We start from the raw sequence: 23,903 nt of genomic DNA, 5'->3' as shown, positions 1-23,903 counted from the left end.
ATGATCACATTAGAAGGATTCTGTGTCTAGATTTACTTTCTGTTGACAATTTTTTTTGTTATTGAATACTGATACATACATGAGCTTCAAAGCATAAGACTAAATTAAAATAAACTGCCCAGAAGGTCAGCAGATTTTTTTTTGGTGGAGAGTTGTTTTTGTCTACCCTCTATATACAGCTAACTTTCATAGAGAGACTTGTTTTAAATCTTTATCTTATAGGGGGGAGGGAAGATAACTCAACAAGGTGCTGGACAGGAAAACCTCATCAGTTAAAAGTCCACCTTAACCAGTGGCATGGTCACACTGTGATGTTCAGCTGGTTGTTCTCAACAGTACACAGTGTCCCCCTCAATAGCCCAGTAAGGATAGAAAGACACTTACCAGCACATTGGATTGAATGCACATGAGCTCATCTGGTCTTGGAAACTAAACAGTCTTGGACCTGGCTAATATGCGGAAGAGATGCTGCCTCCAAATCCTGGGTACTGTAAATTGCGCTCTACTTCATCTGATAGGCTTTATTTTTTTTATTCTCCCGCCAACCACCCCACTTTTGCTTCAGGGCAGTGCTAGCAGTGGGGAAGGGCAGGGAGACTCTCAGGACAAGTGGACTGTCAATACAGCGGGTGGGGAAAACTAAAAGAAAAGAAACTCTGGAGCCTAGGATGGGATTCAGCACCCTGGCTTGCAGAGCTGACATGAAGAAGCACAAGCTGCCCATGGCTAACTGGCAGGGAAAGAGTTGATGGAAGGAGCTAGAGTTTGTCCAGCTCAGCAAGACACAGAGAGTAGAGCTCCTGTGAAGGATCAGGCTTGCTCTTCCCAGAGCTGCCACAACTGCCTTGCCCAGTTCACCAGGAGTTGGTGGAATTGGACCCATTACTCCACAGCCTCTTTGCCCACTCATAGAGCCAGTCCAGGTTTGTCAGGCCAGGCAGGATCCATGGAGCAGAGCCACTGCACAGGATGAGGCCCACCCCTCCTTTAGAGCCTACACGAACAGGGCAGAAGCCGTGTGTGTATGTGTGTGCCTGTGTGTGTGTGTGTGTCTGTGTTGGCTGTCTGCCTGACTCTCTTCTTAGGATAGATGGTCAGGGCAGAAGCCAAACCTGCTGAAACTGCTACCCCAGCTCCCCCTCTCCTGCCCACAGCACCATCCCACATGGGGAGGTCTGGTAAACTGTTGGGAGAAGGGGATGGAGTGCTGACCTGTTGATCAAGTTAAAATATTTCTAAGGCTAGTCCAGACTACAGGTCAACTTCCCATAGGGCTCCTTTGTATATCTATAGAGCAGTTCAGCTTAGACAAGTAGAGAAGAGGCAGAGTGGCAAGAGTGTGGGGAATGAGAACCATCTCCCTAATGAGAGCCCACTCCCCAGTACTCTTGGGTTTATAGAGACATCTTAAGTCTCCTTCTGGTACAGGCAACATGAAGGCTGTAAGGAGGGAGAAAAACAGCTGGACCCTCTCTAAGGAAGTGCCACCCTGCCCACATCCTCTGTGCCTACTAGGGCCTCGCTCCACTGAAGAGATCTGGGACAAAAGCCTGTGTCAGTGATTTACTTCCTAAACCTTAGAGCAAGGTAGCTGCTCTGCTGTGTGCAAAACTTGACCCAGAAACAGACCACCTATGAACAATTTAGCATCAGGTTCCCCACAAACACATGGTGCTCTCAATGGGAAAGGCAAATCTATAATTCTGAAAAGGAAGGGATGCGGATGGTGAGGTGCATTGTCACATCTAAAAACAATACCTTTTTCTCCAGTTAAAAATAAACAGGATGCTGACTTTGAGGGGGTGCCCCATGACTAGCTCTTTTGATCATTCAACAAGCAGTGCTGCCACTGCAACGGCACACAGACAGTTAACTACCCCTTTTGCCACTGGATCTAAGAGTAATAAGCAGAGTAATAAGCGATTGGGCGTAGCTGAGGTCCCAGTTTCTGGGTTAGGACTCCTGAAGCTGCTCCCTGTCTCTCATGGACAAACAACACAAACAGCTTCTTGTAGTTGGGGAGTCCTAGAGCAGGGGCTTGCAATAGCTTGTGTTTAACTTGGTGAAAAGCATGGTCTAGCTCGGGGGTCCATTGAACCACTTCAGGTTCTCCCTTCTGAGTGGTCTGTACCAGAGGCTTAACTATCTCTCCATAAGCAGGGATCCACAGCTGGCAAAATCCAGCCGCTCCTAAAAAAGCTCGCATATGCCTCTTAGTGGTGGGCTTTGACAAGCCTTTTATAGCCCTTACCCTTTCATCAGACAATTCCCGCAGTCCCTCTGAGATCACATGCCCCAGGTATGTAACTTTCTTTTGGCAATACTGTAACTTTCCTGGGGATACTTTATGTCCTCTTTCAGCTAATCCTTCTAATAGTCTTAAATTGTCCGTCCGGCAGCTTACCTGAGTCCGTGATGCTAGTACTAAGTCATCTACATACTGTACGAGCACTGTATCTGAAGTAAGTATGATACCTTGTAAGTCTCTCATCAGGATTTGGCTGAAGATAGTAGGACTCTCGGTGTATCCTTGGGGAAGTCGCGTCCAGGTTAAATGTTGTTTTCTCTTCCAAGTGAAGGCAAAAAGGTATTGAGACTGGGCTGCAACTGGGATTGAAAAGAAGGCAGCACACAAATCAATTACTGTGAATCGGGTGGCCCACCACGGGATGGAGGTAACAATAGTGGCAGGGTTAGGAACTACAGCAGCCCTGGGAATCACATAATCATTTATAGCACGTAAGTCTTCCACAGAACGATAAACAGGCTTGCCATCCTTTCCTAGTTTAGGTTTCCTGACTGGTAACATGGGGGTATTGCAAGGAGACTGACACTCCACTAAGATCCCTTTCCTGATGTATTCATCTATCAGGGGTTGCAAACCTTCTGCTGCTTCTTTATTCAGCAGGTACTGAGGCACTCAAGGCGGGACTCCCCCTTTGGTTTGAATAACAATCGGAGTGGCAGACTTCAGCAGTCCTACATCGGTGGACTCCCAGCCCCACAATGTGGCTGGCAATCGTTGTAGTTCCACTGGTAAATTTCTCTTCCCCCCCTGCCCCCGAGGTCAATGTCCCAGCGAAATAAGGCAGTTTGTCAACTGGCAGTTCTAAAGTTATTCCCTCCGGCCTACAGCGTAGAGTGGCCCTCAGCTTACACAATAAGACCCGTCTTAACAAATTCATAGGAGCACGGACAGACAACAAAAAGGAATGTTCACAAGACAAGGGTCCCACTTGGACTCGAGTAGAGGCACTCCTGCTAGTTTTGAACAATTCCCCCCCCACTTCAATCACATTCTCAGTTCCTTCTTCAATTAGACCTGCACGCTCAGGAGTTGTAGATAACATAGACATACTAGCGCCGGTGTCAATTAAACAATCATATCGTTGCTCTCCTACCTGAATTGAGGCAACAGGGTCACTCTTACTGCAATTTATAATTACCGCAGGGCAGACTGGGTGAAGGTGGTCAGTCGGGTCATTGAGTCCTTCTTTCCTGTGAGTAGTTTCTGACACCGGCTCCTCGTGTCACTGGTCGGGAGGGGGCCCCCATTTCGAGATGGCTCAGATGTTCATCCCCTTCCTCTGGGGACACTCTCGTTTGAAGTGTCCAGGTTGTTTACAGTAGTAACATATCTTGCCGGCCCTTTGAACTGTGGACCACCCTTCGCCCTAGTTTCTCTGACCTAATCCCTTTCATTGAAACCCTCCCTGGCCCCTTCCCCTGTTCTGTCGTCTTCCTGACATGCTATGCATGGTTCCCTCAACCACTGCAGCTACTAGCTTAAAATCTTCCTTTCTCTCCTTCTTTCTTTCCCTCTCCTTTCTCCCATCAAACACATAGCTTGCTATATTTCTTATCTTTAACATACTCTTTCCTTCCCACCCTGGAGTATACTTGCAGAAATGCTCCTTGATATCAGGAGCACTCTGGTTTACAAAGGCTGATACCAGAGAAGGCACATGCTCTGGTTTATCTACATCAAAACGAAAGTATGTCTTGGCTGCCTCACACAAACGGGTAAAGGATGCTCCTCGGGTCCCTGTTTGCATGCATGGAATTTTCCCCAGTTCACGGGCTTTTTACTCACTTCATCAAAGCCTGCTAGTAAGTCATTCCGGGCTTCCCTCAGGGATGCCCTTCCCCCAGGGGGTGTTGTAATCCTAATTAGGTTCATTAGAAGGTCAAGGATCTCTGTTTGCTGCTGAGGCAACAGCCTTGGCGCAGTCTAAAACTTTAGCCTGCTCATCTGGGGTCAGCAGGGTATTCATGAGTTCCTGCATGTCTGACTAAGAAGGGTCATAAGTATGGCCTATACGCCGAATAGTCCATCCTACTTCATCAGGTTTTTCCCGAAAAGAGGCAGTCTGTTGTTGCAAAATGAATAGGTCCCCTCGGGTGAAAGGCACATGAATTAGAGTAGGGAGAACCTGGAAGCTGCCCCCTCCATCCACAAACGGGACCGGGTAGGTTCGCAAAGGAGCCTGAACCACCGCATTCAGGTGCTCCTTTCCCTGGCTGGATGGAAATGCCTCCCTCACAGGACCTTGGCTCCGGGTCCAGACTGAAGAAAAGCCTCCGGAGGCAGGGGGCCCGGAGCTCGGAGCCGATGCCATGGGAGCTGCAGCGCTCTCGTCAGGGGGCAGGGGTTGACCGGGGACAGGGAGAGGCTCAGGTCTGTTTTCAGACTCCACAGAGACTGAAATCGGAGGATCATAAGGGGGCGGAGGGGTAGAGTATAGAACCGGTTTTGGGGCTTTTTTGGCCAATTCAGCCCACAGGTACCAATAATCCATCTGTTAAGGTTTTAAAGCTACCAATTCCATTTGAAGGAATGCCAAACAAGACTGATCAAATGAGCCAAATTTCGGCCACCGTTTAGCCGGAACACCTTGTTGAGTTAAGGCAGACCAGTCCTGTATACACAAAATACAAGCGCGCTTCCTGCCCATGCCAGACTGCACCGGCAGATTCTCTTCTCCCCAAACCTGGAGAAGCCTCCCTAAAGGAGATCCCGGTGGACGTTTGAAACCGATTGTCCCATCCTCCCGAAGCTTAAGCACTCTGGTCTATAAATTCCCGGGAACGGCTACCCCTCACTGCAGACCTCACTTACCTGACACCCGGACCAAGCCCTCCAAACGGTGACAAACTCACCTACGCCGGCTGGGAAGGTTGGTCCGAAAAACGAGCACCCAGGTCAGCACACAAGGGGTCCCTTCGTGGTTGCCAAATTGTTGAGGAGTTCGTCAACCCTTGCGGAGCTGTTCCCAAAGACACAAGAGTCGCTGTCAGTCTCAAAATTTATTCAGCATGCTGGGCACCCTGAGTAAGCTCAGAGGCCCCGAATAAAACTGTTAGAGGCAATTTATAGTTTACAGACAAGATGCGCGTGCAGGTGTGAATTTTCCACTGTGAAAGAAAACAAGATATCAGGTCAGTGTGAGAAACTCTTAATTGTTTCAAACTGGTTTTTGGCTACATGCTTGTTTTTTGAAATGCTAACTAATAGGGAAGGGGTTATATCCTTGATTGTTTCAGACTTCAAGGCAACTAGGATTTGGTTATTCCATAGTCTTATCAGCCTGTGTCCTTGAAGTGCTGAGTTTGCTTTGTAGTTAATTTCTGCACTATTATCTGTGGTCTTGTTAGTTAATTTGTACACAGCCAGGAGGCATCCATGCAAAGGGGAATGCAGCTGACTGGGGAGGGCGGGAAACACCCCAGCTCCTGTGGCTTGGGCTGTTGATGGTAGCCCTGGTGGGCTGAAGATGCAGGCAGGCTAGGTTCTTGAGTAGATGCGCTGTTTTTTATTAGACTAACTAATGAGTTGGAAAAAATCGTTCTTTGCAAGGTGTTTGTACCCAAAAGCTTGCAAGGAACAATTTTTTTCCCCAACTCTTTAGTTGGTCTGATAAGAGATGTCACATCTACCCCAAGAACCCTGTCTCTCTCAGGAGGAGGTCTGAGGAGCAGGGCTCACCCTCAGTGTAGGAAGGGCAGGCCAGAGTCACCCCGTTTTAGTGTTCGGTGGGGGGCTACTTCCACCTCACAGATTCCCCCTAACCCTCCTCTCGTCCTCGGAGCACCTGGCGAAAGGGTGGGAGCAGCTCGCGCATGCGCACCACCTCCCTTCCATCCCCGTCCCTCAGCCTCTCCACTCCTAGGAAGCCTACTCGATGCTCGCGCATGCGCACCACCTTCCACCCCCCCCTTTTCTTCCCGCGCGGGGCGAGCCAGGTTTATGACGTAGTAACCCCCCCGCCTTGAAGCCCTTAGTGTGCCCGCACACCACCTTCCATTGACATTTGCTCCTCCCCATCTCTCCCCACGCGCACCGCCCTGCGTTGCTGACGTAAGGACGTGCGTAAACCCGTCGGAAAAAGCGGCACGTTGGGCAAGCTTAGCTCGCGCATGCGCACCACCTCAGTCCCCTCCATTCTCTCTTCTCTCTGTGAAGGCCGAGCGGCGTTTCCGGTTCCGGGCGTCTGACGGTACTTCCGCTTCCCCTTCCGGTGGCTCCCTTTGGAACTACGTGGCTTTCGGCAGGGAGAGAGTCAGAGCGACAGTCAGCTAGCCATGGACCAGGTGATGCAATTCGTGGAGCCGAGCCGGCAGTTTGTGAAGGACTCTATCCGCCTCGTCAAGCGCTGCACCAAACCCGACAGGAAAGGTAGCTGCTGAAGGGGGGTCCTGTCTCTTTAAAGTGTGTGTGTATATGTGTGTGTGGCAGTTCTCAGCCGAGCTTGTGTTTGTGATGACACACGTACCCGCGTGTGTGTGCGTGTGACGTGTATGAAATACTGTTACCAAACCCCTCTCCCCCCCATCCCCAAGTCTTTTCTTCTCCAGGCTGAGCAGTGCTGCTATTCCAGCCTTTCCTTACCAATTATGTAAGAAAATTATGTTTCCCAGACTGGAGTTGTTTTTGCTGCTTTTCCCTGGACTCTTCCCAGTCTGTCCACATCCTTGAAGTGTGGGGCCTAACCCTGGATGCAGTATTGTATGTGAGGACTCTTAAGTGCCAAATAGAGTAGAAGGATCCCTTCTATTGATTTGCAAGCTCTCAGGGTTACCATATTTCCAGTACCAAAAAAGAGGACATCTGTGGGGTGGAGGGAGAGGAAGACTGCGGGGGTGATATGCCCATGCCCTGTCTCTGCCTCTCACTCCCAAGCCACTGCCCACCCCCCCCAGCCTGGCCAGTGCCCCTCACTCCTGACCCACAGCCCCTGCTGCCCATGCACCTCCCATGCACGCATGCAGTGCACATGCTGTCTCTCTTACCTGGGAGTTTGCCAGGCCAGTGTGCAGAGCACGTGACCTTGGACAGCCAGTCACCTTGCCTGCTGCTCCCAGCCTCAACCAGTCCCAAGCTGCGAGTGCCTAGGAAAGCAGCAGAAGAGCTAAAACCTGGACATTTGCTCACATTTTAAAAACTTGCCTGGACATGAGAACAGGGGCCCAAAAAAGGGGACATGTCTGGGAAAACCTGGACATATGGTAACCCAACAAGTACCATTAGTCTTTTTTTTGTAACACAGAGTGGACTTGTTGGCTCGTTATGGTTCACTGTAACCCCCAGGTTCTCTTCTGCAGTACTGCAGCCCAGGAAGTCATTTGCCAGTCCTATTTGCTCATTTTGCTCATGCAGTTATTTTGTCTGAAGGGGCAGATCTTGGCACTTGTCCTTACTGAATTTCACTTCACTGATTTTTTTTTTTTCTTGGGAGGGGTGGAACTATTTCTTCAGTTTATCCGGGTCATTCTGAATCCTAAACCTTACCTCCAGAATGTCTGCAACTCCAGCCAACTTTGTGTGTACAAATTTGCGCTCAGTCCCCTCTTGCAAATCAGTAATAAAGATATTAAACAATATGATGATCCAGTCAGCTGTGTATCCACCTGACTGTACTATTCAGTCATTAACTTACTGAAGATAATGTTGTGGGAGATGGTGCTGCCACATTCATAGTAGTGGTAGACGGGTGTTGTGACTGAAAACTGTCTGAAGTGTGTCCTTCCAGTATTGTGGGCTGCTTATCCACTCTCCTGGCTGCTGACTACACTTGTTATCAGGTAGCTGACCTTACTTACGGTTTTCTTATTCTTTCTTACTTCTGACATACTTGTAAAATTCCTTTTTGTTACCTTTTACGTTGCTGCTTGTATCTCAAATCATGTCTGGGTCTTCCTGATATTCTTACATGCTTATGCAATCTCATATTCTTCCCTAGTAACATGACCAAGCTTCCATTTTTAGTAGGATTTATTTTTGAATTTTGGATCACTGAAGAGTTCATTGTTTAGCCAGGCTGGGAAGATGGGCAGAGTGAGAGGAAGACAATTTAGCAAAAAAGAGCCCTTGTGATATTTGAACTCAGAGCTGTTGGTTATTAGAACAGTGCTGTCATCCCTGATGTTATAGGGGCCAGGCTTAAAGGGAGGAGGGGAGCCATAGGTAGCCAGGAGGACTTTGGGCTATATAAGCCAGGAAGCCTCTCTACTGGGCTATATACGTAGTGACAGCCTCATATATATATATATGTCACATAAAAATAAGGTACATACCCAGCCTTTCTGCCCTACCCAGAAAGGCTTAGGGCAGCTTACAGTAAGACAGATAACCCAGGAGATAAGAAGCAACAGATTCCCCAGACAGCACCCAAGAACCTTAAAAGTCCACCATGTCCCATCCATTACTACCTTGCCCATCACCTGGAAGAACAAACTCATCTGTCCCTCCCCACCTCATTCATATCTAGGTATGGAAATCATTTTCCCACTTTTCCCTACCTGGGCCATCACCCCCTCTTCCACACTGGTTCTGTGGCTTTCCCCAAACAACATATGATCTCCCCCTCCCTACAACAAACACAAAATTAAGTTCAGAAGAACCCTAATGGAAACCAAATCACTGTGTCCTCATCCCTGTGGAATGCAATGCAAAAGAGTACTCTGTAGGCTTTGTAGGGTCTACAGGCCAGCTAAATCATTTTCCCTCAGTTCTTCTGGCCTAGAGAGTGCCTAGGCTGGACACTGGCTGTCCCACAGAGAAGAGGCAGCACTGATAGCAGTTCTTTTGCCCACGGAGGCCTCATGGCTCTACAAGGCAGTGGGACAGATGTGCCCTTGAAAAAACTTCCACATCCATTGTAGTGAGCCATCTGCTACATCCTGGGTGGCACATGTTAAGCTTTTTATACTAACCTATGGATTTTTCTTTTAATTGCAGAATTCCAGAAAATTGCCATGGCAACAGCAATAGGCTTTGCAATAATGGGATTTATTGGATTCTTTGTGAAACTGATCCATATCCCCATCAACAACATAATTGTGTAAGTAAATTTGATAAAATAATTGTGATAGCAGCAGGATTTCTGAATGAAAGTATAAACTGCACTAAGAGAACTGGAAACTACATCTAATTTCAAGGAAACAAACAGAACTGCTTAGGTGTTTATTTAGCTTAGTATTTATAGGAATGTAGTCAGGTGTTGTATTGATTTATTCACTGAAGTCTTACATGGTGTTTGTCTCTTTTCAAACCATTTGAGAATTTGATCAGTAAATCAGTTGCTGCTTTCAGATTCTGTTTGTTGGACAAAATATTTTACAGTTTTAATCTTAATCACAGTAATTTCTGCAACACATTACTTGTAGTGACAGAAAGTGATATAATTAAAAGCTATGGTGTTGAAGAAAAACTGAAATCCTGCTCTTCAATGTGTATTTGTGCAGTACAGCAGATAGCTTCTCTCTGGAATTTGCTTAATCTTGATGTTCGCTTCAATTTGTAGTTAAAAATTTACCAAAGTGAATTGAATACTTGGGATAGTGCAGTATGTACTGTTAGGGAACCTATACACATGCAGTAAGGCTGCTCCAACACACTGTAATTACAGCATGCTGAAGCAGCCTCTATTTACAAAAAAAACCAAAACAAAACTTGACATTGATTATCAAGTCTGCTGGAACATGGTAATCACTATATTCCAGCAGACTCCAGTGTCTTGTGTATCAGCATCCCTGTGCTGAAAAATGGTGGTGGGGGCATTTTAATTAAAGCTTGTTGAATGAGCTTTAGTTTAAGCACCACTGCCACCATTTTTCAGTGTGGGGATGCTGATACATGAGATGCTCTGGGCACTTTAATTAGAACGACGCTTGAAGCTGGTCTAATTAAAGCGCCTTCTCTCCCGCAACTCCTGGAGCACGTGTATAAATGCCCTTTTCACATATATCATTAGTGAAATAACCAGTCATTTATGCAGTATGCAGTTTTGCACTATTGCATTATTTGTATTGCTTTGCTTTGAAAGAACGTAATGCAGAACACAATAAAGATTCTAAATGCTCAAAATAGAATTTAAATATTTTTAATGTTGAAGGTAGTTGACTATTGTACAGTATTAACATTTTGCTTTGGAACACTTGATTACATTCTTTTAACCCACAGCTTGTAGTTATGCTTTCAATCCATGCCCACAAATGGGTCAGTCACCTTTTATAGCAGGAGTCCTGTCTTACAAGATCTGTTTCAAGATATCTTTCCTATTTAGTCAGAACCCTTAACATCAGCTGTATACATTAATGCCATCTAACTGCCCTTCAGGTCTAGAAAAATGTTTTTGAATAAAGAGTAAATAAATTGGAGCAGGTAGTCATCCTACTTTAACATGGTCACAATACACTGTTTTTTCTTGGATGCAGCACGCCCCCTAAGACGTACGCAACTTCTTTTTGGGAAGGCAGAATGAAGAACAAAAAAGACTTCTTCCGAAGTTGTGGCTGCACAGAATAGGGAGAGAGCCTAATGTCTAGCTGACTGGCCTTCCCTTTCTTGCTTAAATAAAAACTGAATCCCTAGCTGCTGTTAAGGACTGGTCTCCATATGTAGATCTGTAATTTTGAACAGAGTTAAGTGTCCTGGGATGTGAAATAAGAGAAGAGACACCAAGAGGGGCTAGCATATAGCAAAACTGCCCTAAGAGAAGTTAGCTTGATTAGCAGAATGTCAAGACTATTAAAAAAGAAAGGCTGTCATTAACAGCTGTACAGTGAAGAACAACGAGCCATTAAGTGAATTGACTCCCTCAGCTACTTGAATAGTAATGTCACTGCTGCTGCACTGTGGAGCAGGAATTAAAGTAGAATGCTTTTATACTGTGGGAAGAATCAACTCCCTGCTTAAGATGCACCCCTGCTTTTGGGGTGCTATATTTTGGGGAAAAGGGTTGTGTGGTATGCAAGTAAATATAGTACCATCATTCTATTTAAAATGGGATAGGCTGTATGGAGATATTCATCTGCTTGAAAATGATTTTGCTCCCTCCTGTTTTACAGCGGTGGCTGAACACTCACTGGGAAGACCAGTCAACTGAATCTAGAGCCTGATGGACAGTGGGAGGGAAGAGTTGGGGGCTTTTTTTTTTTTTTTTTGCTTACACATGTTCCACGTATCTGTATCTGCTATTTAATACAATAAATCCCTATTTTGGATTTTAAAAAGGCTTGATATCTTATTTGTTCTTGTTTCAGAAGCACTACTTTCATCTCTTTTTACTACAGTACATTATGGTTATGCCCCAAGTTGAGTGAATAAGTGTGAATGGGCTTTCTTGGCTTTTCCCTTTTAGCATTGAACATAGCTTTACATAACACTGTTTTTGGCCCACCAAGAACGTGATGGTGTTCTTCTACAATTTTTGAGTTTTTAACCTGCTCTACTCGGGTTCACTTAAACGAATTAGGTAGCTTTCATTTTCTTTCCTATACTACGACTCTTGCAACTTGAAATAAAAAAATTCCACAAGTAGGAATTTGCTTATATTATGTGCTACTCCTAGCACAAATCAAAGTGAAAGACTTTAATCTTTAATTTAGATTAATGTGTGATGATAAATGGATTATTTATCTGAAATTCTACTTGTCCCTTTAAACAAAAATAAATATGTATTTTACAGATTATAATTTATGTGAAGGCACTTCAGATTTGGTTTCGAAAGCTGTGGGCTTATAGTGAATCTGTAAGAGGGAGCAACTTTCCACCACCTAAATTTGCTTTGCAGTTTTCAAATGCAGGTTTAAAATATACTGTTCACCTTTTAAATGACTCTTACACATTTCTGCACTAATTCACATAAGCAAATGAAATAGTTGGTCAGTCAGTGTCTCCAAACCCACTTAAAAATAGCTAAAAACTACTTAGTTAAAAAAATTATTTGGTTTTAAAAACATTGAATGAATTTCTCTTCAGAGGAATAATGACAATCTACATTAATGTATTTCTGAGAATTAGACCAATCTTTTTTTATTACTAGTGCTGTTATGGAATATTAACCTTCTATTAAATTCTTAATAGTACTCAATACTAGGAAGTAGTAATTCATTTTAATACCAGCATTAGCACCTAAAGAAATACTGAAATGAATGCACATTTCTAAACTAATTTCAGCTGTAGCAGGTATTAGAATTATTGCTGTTCTTTAAAATCTGCATTTAGCTTCTAAGGCTGCTTGCAAACGTTTAAAAACAAAAATGCTTTAACTGGAGGAACCTAGTGCATTACTCTGACCCAGCTCCACAGTGTCTGTATAGATTGGGTGCTTCAGCAGGCCTTTTTTGGTGTTTCATCTAAAGCGGAGTCAACTAGCTACTAGATAAAAGCACCAAAAAAAGCCTCACCAAGGCACCTGAGCTATACAGATATTGGGCAACCTGGGTCTGACTAATGTCTCTTCTGGGCACATGCTGGGCTTGGTGTGGGAGCACACCAAGTTTAAAATGAAACACCTTTTTTGGGGGGGAGGGTCAGGTTTTTTTTTTTTTTTTTTTTAATATCTGCGAACAGTGTAAGTTCCTAAACAATAAGGCACAAAATCAGTTGGTCACTGCCCCACTGTACAGTTTCACTCCTATAAAAGTACAACAGTAAATATTTCTATGGCACTATTAAAATGTGAATCAAAGCCACAAATAAAATATCTCAGTAGAATATTTTAACTATTAAATTACTGTTTCACTGCTGACCACAGTGACTTTTGAAACTGCTGTTTCGAGACAACTTACGTTAGTATTAGTAATCAAACAATATAGGAAAATTACAAAAATAAAAAGTTGAGCAATCTTTAATGCCTATTACTGCATACTGACCATGCTGGTTTAGTAGGTGCTTATGTATTATAAATACATATGTGGAACTGTTACTACCTTTGATTTGATGTCTTGAAGATCTTTCAGTCTTTCCCCCTCTAACCCCCAAATCTTGCTTTTAAGTAGAATCTATCTCTTCAAGAATAATCCTTCCGTGCCTACAGATGAGTGCAGTTTTCCAACAAATTTAGTCTTCGATCAAATGAAAAGGTGGCATTTGCTTAATTATAAGCATTTGGCTCACTTTTGATGGCCATTGTCCACAGCAAAGGCTTGTCAGTTTCGATGGTCACGATTCCAGAGCTGTCATATGCATTCGAAGTGCTGACGAGTGTTCCAAACTTTAGCAGCTGGTTAGCTGTAAAAATGGGGGAGAAAAGAAGATCCAAAAAACCTTTACAACAGCTTTCTTCAAAAACAACTTCCCACCCCATGCCCCCTGCAACAGCAAGAAAACTACTGTTTCATCTAATGAGTGTTGATTTCTGTAAAGTAAAATACAGTGCAGCTTTTATACAATCTGTGCAACCAAACAGGAATGATTCAGCTGAAAAAGATTCAGTAAGGCAGACTGGAAAAATTCAGCCAATTTAGATGTTGAGTTGAAGTAGAGTGAAGGTTAAAATCGAACCTGTAAAAACTGGAAACTTATTCAAGCTAGAAAATTTCTATGGGGACTCCCAGCATTCCTTATGAGGAAGTATGTATATTTCCCTTGTATTCACCAGAAACTGTCCAATGCAGAAACGGAAAGGAAATGTGGGGGTCCATCTGCAAAGCCACCCTGTATACTGTAATTACCATGTGTGTGTTTGTGTCCCTGCAGAGTGTAAGTCTGGAGCAGAGGGGCTGAAAAACTTTGTTCATGAGACAAAAGCCTGTTTAAGTCAGAACTTTTCTGCAGTCCTGTGATTCTGTGTTGTTTCCTATAAATGCTATAGTCCAGGGGCTATGGCATCCAGCTCATGAAGCTTCCCACGGTCAGAAAATTTGGCAGCAGGAGAGCAGTGGCAATCCATACTGCCACCTCTCCACGGCTTCCAAATTTCCAAGCCCTGCACAGCCACACACTAGAAGGACTCGGCACCACCCATCTGGCCCATTGGGCAAAAAGGTTGGGCACTACCACTATAGTCTGTATAGCTGCATCTGATGAAGTAAAGGCTGCTCTGAATCATTTTGCAAGGTATCACTGTGCGCCTTCTGTTTGACTTCAGGCTAATGTCTAAACAACCACCTCTGTGCTTACATTAGGAAACTACCTGAGGTTGAGTTCACAAATGAGCACTGTTAGCAATTAATTTACCATGGCTTAGGTCTGAATTTGCAAAAGGTATTCAGCAAGTGTCCAGTCTGACCTATTTAATGATATGCTATTGATATTTCAATGCTTTTAACAGCCATTTTTCACCTGTGCAGAATTTGTAGAAGACTGTGCCAGAGTGAATGACTGAAGAATTGAATAATTTCAAAATCAGAGTGTAGATCAAGTTACTCGCCCCATAAAGGCTTGACCTTAGAGCAAACACCTCAGGTTCTAGGGCCAACAGTAGGTGGGGATGCTCCTTTCTGTACCACAATTAAATTGAGTTGCTCAGGCATTACATTAGCATTAAGGATGCCCCAGAGGGGCCACTATGTCAGAAAAAGCAGATGCAGCGTTTTAGCTGGTGAATGAATAGTGCAACAGGTGAAATACTGGGCATCAGCGATGGGTCAGTACACCACAACCTCAGCTGGAGGCTTGGACATGAGGAAGGTGTTAGCAAGATGAGTAGCCAGCATCATAAAGAGCCACTTGACATTTCTGGCTGTTGAGGGGTACAAAGAAAGTTGCTCAAATGAAGAGGATGTCCCTGATACAGATCTAGCCCCACCTCCTTCCACAACTTGTAACTAATAATTCCTGAAATAAAATGTACAACCGATTTAAAGGGACTCCTACTTATACAGAATGACTCACCTTTACTAAAGGAAAACAGTTTTAAAGCAGATACCAGTAACTGACACATATGAAATTTTATTCTGAAATAAAATTTTAAAAGTGAGATAAGAATGGATGACAACTTTTTTGACTTAGAGAGCAAAGGGAAGGATAGAGTTTAGCTTTAGCTTGCTCAAAACCCATATTTATATATTTCTATATTATATATACAAAACAGCTTTTTCCTCAAAGCCATTTGAATTGGAGGAAATAATTACCATGAATAAAAATCTTCTGGCCTGTAGCAAGGGATAAATTAGGTATAGGGACCATTTCAGCTAGTCTTGAAGCAAAACCTTGGGTGGAAGAAAACAGCTGTTTTATCAATGCATAGGAACAATTTAGGAAGGAAAATTATGTCCTCCATTATCTCAACAGTGAACCATTTACTTCCATTTTGATTTGATGCTATTCTGTGTGTCCTGGTATGCAGCAACAGTAAGCAATGAACTGGTGCTCAAGTAACACTTCAAAGTACAAATGCATAAAATAGCCTGTCCAATACCACAAGGGAATCAATTTTGATAAACCAATCAAGCTGCTATGTTAAGAGGGATGGCCTTGACCTTTCTACAGTTTTACTTATTCAGGAATTCACCTATATGAACATCTCTTTGGTGACTGCTTTACAAAGGGTCTGGGATAAGAGGATACACCATAGTAGCCCAATGAAACAGAATGTGCAGTTACAGGTAGGCCGACTGGTCAAATTCTTATTTAAGTAATTACAATGTGGCATTTTACCATCATTTAAAAAATAAGTGTGGACTTAACAGTTTATCAGGTCATCTCCAGCTACTGGTGAAACAGACTTCTGCAACTCACACTGGACATCAAAAAAATATCTCTGTGATTAACCAACTCTTTCTTTATTTGCAAATAATATTAGGAAAGTAACATTTTGAGTTTCTAATATAACTGCATCTCAAAAATTAGAACAAGATGGGCTTTCTCCATGTGAAGGTCCAGGTTCTTCTTTCTAGAAAAAAACTTTCATTGAGAAAAGCAGTATCTTAGAGTTACTTGCAGTGAGAAAAGCACACCACCTGAGAATTTTAATGCCTCAACTCTGGAGGAGTTTTAGAGCATTAAGCCATATATCGTTAGCTGCTTCCATAATGACTCAGAGCATGAATGCCAAAATTATCCTTAATTTATGTTAGCTTGTGCAGTCTGTTATTTGGACAATCCGTTAGCAAACCAAAGTAAAGGAACTTTTAATAGGATGCACTTATTTTATCTGTCACTGCACCACTCGCTGATTAATTAAATAAGCACAAGGTCCACAAACCACTGAGAAAGTATATCAGCACAGGAGGATACAAGTAAACCCTGTTATGTGCAGGGAGTAGTGAGACCCTAGATTTGATCTCTAAATCCTGGCAACTCATGCAGCAAAAATGCATCAGTTCTGCCGGATCTGAAGCAGGAGGCCTCTGGATTTGCAATTAAATGGCCCAATGCAAATGAAAAAAAATAACTTTGGCATTCTGTGAGCATTCTGTGTGGAAAGTTACATATATCAACTAACCAGTGGGCTGCTTTATTTGTTGCCCAAGGCCCAAATGAAACTAAACTTCCAACTGCAGAGATGAATGTGGACTGGGAGATTCATGTATATTCATTGATTCCTGACTGTCTGCAAGTCTGTAAGACAATCCCCTCCCACCCCACCCCTTGAAGTCATGTATCCTACAGAAGTCGATACATGCCTAAGGCAACAGCAATATTCCTGCCTATGTGCAAGAGGAGGAATAGATAAGAACTCAGCCCAGATTTATAATGCATTTTTAAACTAAATCCTTCCCCAACAATTTCTACCCCACTTAAATTACTGGTGAGTGACTAAAAGGCTTTATTCTCCATCAGGATGGATAGTCTTGAAGGCACACAGACACTTAAAAATCCTTTGCATCTCTTCAAATGTCTGAACAAAGAACTTGAGGGCCTTCCTAATGCTTTGTCCTTCATCCCAACTGCCAGACAGCAATGTAGGAATTTAATTGAGAAAAAAAACCTACCGTTCTAGATTGAGTTCATATCCCAAAATGCATGTTCTAGTTCTGAGGGCTGTTTCAGATATAACATGGATACTATGAATGCTCTTAAATACAAGCTAGGAAGAATAGTGTTTGGCCCTGGCCCTGGGGAAGGAGGTAGTGCATACTGACCATTACATGCCCCTAAGGGGGAAAGCTCAGAATAGGCTCAGAAGACCTGGGGTTTATTCCTATTTCTGCCACTAGCCTTCCCAGTGACTGTGCGCAAATCACTTAACTTTTAAGTGTCTCTATGTCCCCATCTGTACAATGGGTATAATTATCCTGATCACCTGTGTTAAGCATCTGAGATCTATAAATGCAAGAGTTGGATATAATTACTAGTTACACAGGCCTACAGAGAATGTACTCTCTTGAAAAGGGCTTTTAAGGACTTTGCATGCTTTTTTGCAAGCTTTGCAATTCTTCTTAAAACAAGCTCTGCATTTTTTGAACATTTATGCCAAAACGTTCTCTCAAATCACTGTATTGCTCTAAGTTTTTATGATCAAGTTAAACATTTATAAAATATTGTTGGCTGTAGACGCTGTTTATGATCTGAAATGTCATAAAACATTTACACTGCCTTATACAAGTTTAAATTAGTCATCTTTGTGTATAGCACACAGATTGTACATTACAGCTTAAGGCGAAACCCTCCCCCCACAACTGTTTGTTGGTTTAGTCCTGAGCTGCTTCTACATACATCTAGGGGTTTATTACTATTTACTGCAGCTTGCTTGAGCCTGTCAAAATGATTCCTATTGTTTAATCTTTGGGGATGATATAAAGTCTAGGTTGGAGGCAGGAATTAGGAAGAACACGTCATCTTAACAAAACAAAATCTGAAACTGTACATCTTCAAACGTAAATGTTAATATGCTCTAAACAAAAAATGGTTGTTTAAAAAAATCAGCCACAAATCCCTCTAGTCCACTAGGGGGAGACTTCTGTCTTTCTCTGCTGAAGATTTTCTTTTGCAAGGGTTACTTTTTGAACTAAAGTGAAAATGTAAAAGCTATAAAACAACACTTTATTGATTCACACAGTTCAAACAGACAAGTTCAAATTATTTGCTTTCACCTACAGCCAACATTTCAACTAGTGTAATTAAGAAAGCACATTTTTAAATCAGCAAATGAACAGTAATATATGTGGAGAGATAGGGTTGAGCTGGCAAAGGTAATAGAACTGACATAACTTATTTTTAACTGTTACTTCTGTAAAACAAGCCTATTTCCTTATAATGACTGGGGCAGCACTACCATGATGCTAGGTTACTATGTCCTCAAAAAATCAGAACGTAGAAGCAGAAAATCCTTAGTAGTTAACGTGTGATCCATTCCCCTGTGATCCATTTTCCCTCATTTAGTGTCCTGTTATTCCTATTTTATAGTTGGGTGGACAGAAGTAATTGTTTCATTAAGGATTTTGAATTTGTAAACTCATTCTAGTTTGATATTTCAAAATTCTCAGAAAACAGAAGTAAAAAAAGTTTCAGATCAAAATTTGTCATTTTGACAAAACCAATTTTTTTTCCAGTTGCAACCTTTTAATTTTTACCTTCTAATATACAAAATAAAAATGTCCTTAAATGGAAAAATACAAAAATGTAATTCCCCCAAATGTCAAAACAACATGCATCAACATCAGCTGTATATAGACGTTCATTTCTACTGGAAGAAATTGCTTCTGGTAGAAAAATAGCCCAGGAGCTGGACTGTACAAACGTTCCTCTACCACTATGGCTGGAGAGCTTCACTGGTAAGGGGGCACTAGAAGTCTTCTTCGTGGGCCACATCCACCCTTCAAGAAGCTCAATACTTGGCAGTATGCCCTCTGCCTAGGAAGGAGGCAGGCTGTCAAGTGACATTTGACAGCTGCTGAAATTAGCTGATTGGCAGGAAGGGGTATTCTCTGTAGTGGGAACCCCCTCTTTTCCTCCCACAGGAGAATGGCTGCTACTCCTTGCACTCTTCTGGGGTGGCCCTGAGGAGTGCAGGAAGTATTTAGCCACTGTAGCAAGACTCCAGCATCCCTGCTGCAGGGCCATGGCAGCCAGCCTCACCCTCACCCCATGCTGGCCAGAAGCAGTACAAGGTGAGCAAGGGCATGTCACTGTGGTGGCACAGCTTCTAAGCCTTGCCACCATGGCATGACAGCCTGCCTCACTCCACTTTGCTCCTGGCTGGCTGGGCGACATGGGGCCAAGGGGAAGCTGGAGGGGCTGGGAGCCAGGCTGGGGACAGCCTCCATGCTCCTGGCTGTTAGACCCTCCAGTTCCCCCTTGTCCCCGCAGCACTCAGCTGAGTGGTAGGGACAGTGATTTAAAAGCTGGAATGGCCATGAATGGAGCTTGGCTCCTGACTCCCCCTTGCCACCCTGCCACTGAGCTGAGTAAGGAGACTTTCTCAGAGCCTTGTTACTGGCTGCAGGCTTTTAAATGGCTCTTCCCCAAACTGAAGACTTCAGTTTAGGGAAAAGGCAGGGAGCAGTGACTGCTACCCCCTCCCCCACAGTTTATGGGACTGGGAGAGCAGCTGCCCCTATGCCTTTTCAAGACTGGGGGGACTCTAGTATTGGGAAGGCCAGAAGCCTTTCCCTTGGCTCCACTTCTTGCCTCCAGGAGGAGTTAAGCTACGGGAAAGTGTATAGATGTTCAGTCTCCCAGGAGAAACTCTCTCAGGAGTGATTTAACCCCAATTGTTGCTAGGTTACTTTTTGCTTGGAGGGGGGGTACTTTGGTTCCAGAAGAAAAAGACTGAACATCTGTATTCTTTTGGTGTCTACCAGGAGAACTGGTAAAATTGAATGTCTGTACTTGGCCATCACTGGAGCTTTCTGCTCCTTCTTTCTACGACACATTTTGCAGTGTTTCAGTTGCAATGGAGCTGCATTTTCCAGTGGATAAGTGCTCCATCTATTTTTTTTCCTGACCAGTTCTATCCCCATGGGCTACATTATTTTTCCTATCCCTCCATGTACAAAGCCAGGCTGTCTTAGTACCAAGAGTCTAGCTGTCCAGACTTCTGAGGAAAGCAATTATAAGTTATGCATTTTTAAACTAAAAATTACCTAAAAAGAGCTATTCCATTACTAATGTGCTTTTAAAGTCTGACATCTTAGAAACTAGCACAGCTAAAAGCAAATGCGGCATCTACCCTTAGAAAAGTGAGGCTTTCTTTACTATCTTTCACTAAAAGATGCAGACCCCTTGTTGTCCTGTACCCTCTAAAGTTTCCATTTACTGCCCTGATGAATCACAACCTGTCACTGGTTCAAAACTGAATGCAATCACTCTGAATGCTGAAGAAAGGAAGTTGCTTTAAAACTGTTATTTTACATGACACGTGTTTGAACCTCAGAGGTCTGGAATATTATATAGAGAGAAGTATCAGCAGGGATGATGGTAGAGGAAGCCCTCAACGGTGCACAATAAATATAACTGATCACAAGACAATCACTGCTAATTTTTTTTGTGATATAAAAAATTATGTGAATTTTTTTTTTGTTTTGGTGTATTTTGCCTTTGATGACCACACTTTAAGCAATGAAGACCTTATGTGATCTGCCCTAAACTCAGCACTGGAAAGTCATGACCTTACTGAAGATCTCATGATAGCCAGTGTTTTTCTTAAACCTTCATGTCTTGTAAATTCATATGAGAGGTGCGGTACTTTAATTTCATTTAAAAAAAAAAAGTCTAGCCCTTCCCTTACAGTTGCAAGAAAATGTGCACAAAGTAAAGGCTAGGGTAACAGAAGACAAATAAAAAAATAGAGCTGATAAAGATCTTTTTAACACACTCATATTTAATCTACTCGCACATGGGTTTGAGGCCTGACTCATGATTTATCAATGTTTTTGATTGGCAGTGCTCTAAATAAGACCTAAATCCTGCTACCAGACCACCTGCTTCCTATGGCTTGACAGGAATACAGCCTGGAAACTCATTAGCAACTTTACAGCAATTAAAAAACAGAGGGATTATTTTTATTAAATCATAACCCTCAATTTAGGCTGCTGCCTCAGTGTGTTAGGGGTTATAAAAACAGAGACTAATGGATGGATCTTGATATAAAAAGCGTAAAGTCTTAAGGACTATCAATTTTAATAACTGCAGGTATGTATATTGTATTAATACAATCACAAACATTTTGGGTTACTTTCATGATTTCCTGGTGCTATGTGTTGTATTGCTTAGAGATAAAGTTCAGCCTTGTAGAGAGGCGCTGCTGAGGTTTCTGTACCACTAACATCTTGCTTGTTCCCTCAGACCACTATGTAAGCAGGATTACTTGAAGGATGTTTGCACCTCATCCTGGCTCTCTGCACCTTCCACTACCACCACATATGGCACAAGTAAACCTTGAAACTAACTTGAACACTATTCTTGATGCACTACTATCTGCAGATGCGAAAGAAAATAAATGCAGTCTAGGGCCCCACTATACTATTTCACTACAGGATATTAGTGTAATGATGATACATGTACCTCTCCCCACATTAGCAGGAACTACAGCAGTGGTCAATCACTACAGTGTAAGTAGAGAAATTAAACTTTGGATGGAAAGAACAAAAAGCCAAATTCATCCCCAATATCTAGGCCCTGATCCTGTAATGGGATGCAACAATAGGGAGCATTCTAGAGACCCAATCCTTTCAATGGGACCTCATAAGGATCCAGGGCAAAGGGTTTCAATGACAGGTATAAATATTATGAACGCTGGCCTGAAAGTGTTAGGGAACAAAGCGGCCTCACAACAAGAACAGTTCTTATTGTGATGTCTGTGCCTCCTTTCCTCTCTCCTCTTTTCATTTTCTGTATCCCAATTACTTCCTGAGCTATGTGAAGTTACACTTCGCCAGTTTCCATTACTGAAAACAGAAATAGGTGTGAGTGTATAAGCAGTGTGGGCCTCTGGTGGCAGGGATATTTGGAATATCAGAAATAATTAATAATTAATTAAAAGTCTTATTAAAATGAATGGAATCCTCTCTCTTTCCCCCCTGGCAAATGTTGCATTAAAAATGATAGCAAATTAAGATCAATAAGTTGAAATACAAGTTAAAGTGAAACATTCAATTACAATTTGGTATCCTATTACAATTCATCTGAAGAGGATTTCCCTGAAGTCATGAGTAAGGAGCAAAAATCTGCATTTAAATGGGGCTATGTTAGTAAAAAATGAGGTTGTGCTTTGTAGGTCTCCACATGCCTGCATAATAGCAGCATTCACTTTACATTGTTTTTTTTTTTAAATATAAGCCTGATTCTTCTCTACCCCATGCTGGTTTTACACTAGCTTCACTTAACTGACCTCACTGGAGTTAATTTCAATGTGCAGTGATGTAAATAAGGGTAAGCATCAAGCTTTTGCTCTCAGTGCACTGAGAACTGCAAAGCTGGGAGTCCCAAAAAAATGCTAAATAAAGCATTGGCTGGAATTACCAGCACTGATCCATTCCTCAGGCTAAGAGAAGAGGACTCGCTGTTTCTGTCCAAAGGAATCACTGTTCTCTCTCAGCTTAAAACATAGTGGTATGTTCTATGTCCACTCTGGGCTAATGGGAGCTTTGACAATGTAAGGAGAACTACACCATGCCATTTCTGGAATATGCTACTACCACTTTTTGGAACATGATTTTGTGAACTTGTTCAGATATGGTCACAATTGCTGTTCAAACTCATATGATTCAGCATCCATGAGCTTATTGACATTAGGGTTACTATACATCTGGGCTTTCCTGGACAAGTCCTCTTTTTGAATCTTTCAATCTCCATCCCGGCAGTATTCTGAAATCTGAACAGAAGTTCAGGATTTGACTCTGCTCTGCTGATGGGAGCAGGGGGAGGGCGATTGGAGGCAGGGGACACCATCTGTGAGTGCATGCGCACACACACGTGGCTGGCATGCAGCCAGGCAGGGTGGTGGGAACAGCCTTGGCAGCTGGGTAGAGGTAAGTCTATGGGGAGGCAGGGGTTGGCGGGCCAGAGCTTGGGGACTGTCCAGAGTGTGTGTGTACATGTGTGTGGCAGGGGTGTTTGTAGGGGATGGGTGAGGTGGGGTGGGTGCCTGGCGGCACTGGGGGAAGCTGTTTGGGTACCAGGACTGTGGCTAGGGCAGGAAGGGGGGGAGGGAAGCCCTGACCCTCCAGTGGGGGAAGGGGGAAGAGGGTCCTTTGGGGGTGGTGGAGAGCTCTGTGGCTGGGCTGGCGGCATGGGGCCAGCGTCTGTGCTTGCAGGGGTGGGGTGGCCAGGAGACACTGCCCAGGGGTAAGTGGGAGGTGGGAGTGGGCATAACCAGGGCACCTGCTGCAGCGCTAGAACCCCAGCCCAGGGCAGGGGGTGCTACAGGTCTCCCTTCCTCTTCCCTCCCATCCACACTGGGGCTGGACTTGCTCTGCCATCACCTGCGTGAATTGGAGTCACCATGTTCTGGCCTGGTCAGGATGGGGGCAGCTGGGGGCCCCCTCTGGCAGGGCTGGGACAAGCGAGGGGCTGTGGGTTGGGAGTGAGAGGGACTGACAGGGCTGGGGGGACTGTGGCTTGGGAGTGAGGGCATTGGGGGAGTGGGGGGCTTGTGCATCAGGAGTGAGGCTCAGCAGCAGGGATGGGTGGCTGTGGGTTGGAATTGAGGGCCACCAGCATAGCCTGGGTGGAGGTGAAGGACTGCAGGTTGGGAGTGAGGAGCACCGGCAGGGCCAGGGGTCTGAGAGTT

General features: G+C 43.7%; 3 protein-coding genes across 14 annotated transcripts in view; 1 reads left to right on the top strand and 2 right to left on the bottom strand.

The window, feature by feature from the left end:
• Positions 1 to 6,439, bottom strand: part of LOC149864469 (uncharacterized) — a 50,338-nt gene extending 43,899 nt beyond the window's left edge. For 3 of the 4 annotated variants that reach the window (XR_016442742.1, XR_016442743.1, XM_090050008.1), the window contains exons 1-2: positions 6,299 to 6,439; positions 2,476 to 5,267 (exon numbers count right to left, since the gene is read on the bottom strand). The gene's annotated coding sequence lies outside the window, so the exon portion shown is untranslated. The remainder of the gene's footprint in view (positions 1 to 2,475; positions 5,268 to 6,298) is intronic. The other variant, XM_090050009.1, reaches the window with a different exon arrangement.
• A 47-nt stretch (positions 6,440 to 6,486) lies between these two features.
• Positions 6,487 to 11,516, top strand: SEC61G (SEC61 translocon subunit gamma). Of its 2 annotated transcripts, XM_090050019.1 has the most exons (3): positions 6,493 to 6,676; positions 9,239 to 9,341; positions 11,350 to 11,516. In XM_090050019.1, exons 1-3 carry the CDS (start codon positions 6,583 to 6,585, stop codon positions 11,357 to 11,359), a joined length of 207 nt encoding a protein of 68 aa, XP_089906145.1. In that variant the 5' UTR covers positions 6,493 to 6,582; the 3' UTR covers positions 11,360 to 11,516. The 2 variants fall into 2 exon arrangements, with proteins under 2 accessions (XP_089906146.1, XP_089906145.1); XM_090050020.1 differs by lacking the exon at positions 11,350 to 11,516 and having other exon boundaries at positions 6,487 to 6,676; positions 9,239 to 9,345.
• A 146-nt stretch (positions 11,517 to 11,662) lies between these two features.
• TPK1 (thiamin pyrophosphokinase 1) overlaps positions 11,663 to 23,903 on the bottom strand; it is a 642,382-nt gene continuing 630,141 nt past the window's right edge. For all 8 annotated transcript variants that reach the window (XM_090050014.1, XM_090050010.1, XM_090050018.1 and 5 more), the window contains one exon: positions 11,663 to 13,516. In XM_090050014.1, the coding sequence (XP_089906140.1) occupies positions 13,380 to 13,516 (137 nt within the window). In that variant the 3' untranslated portion in view covers positions 11,663 to 13,379. The remainder of the gene's footprint in view (positions 13,517 to 23,903) is intronic.

The sequence above is a fragment of the Crocodylus siamensis genome, chromosome 5 (genome assembly GCF_052110815.1).
Source record: "Crocodylus siamensis isolate JL-2025a chromosome 5, ASM5211081v1, whole genome shotgun sequence".
Taxonomy (NCBI): Eukaryota; Metazoa; Chordata; order Crocodylia; family Crocodylidae; genus Crocodylus; species Crocodylus siamensis.
Note: the sequence above shows the minus strand (reverse complement) of the source record. Positions and strands in the feature narration are given on the sequence as shown.

What these genes read in the sequence shown, in the direction of transcription:
- SEC61G (XM_090050019.1), top strand. Translation starts at nt 6,583, where the DNA reads ATGGACCAGGTGATGCAATTCGTGGAGCCGAGCCGGCAGTTTGTGAAG. An exon ending in CACCAAACCCGACAGGAAAG is followed by an intron (nt 6,677 to 9,238) that starts GTAGCTGCTGAA and finishes TTTTAATTGCAG; the next exon opens with AATTCCAGAAAATTGCCATG.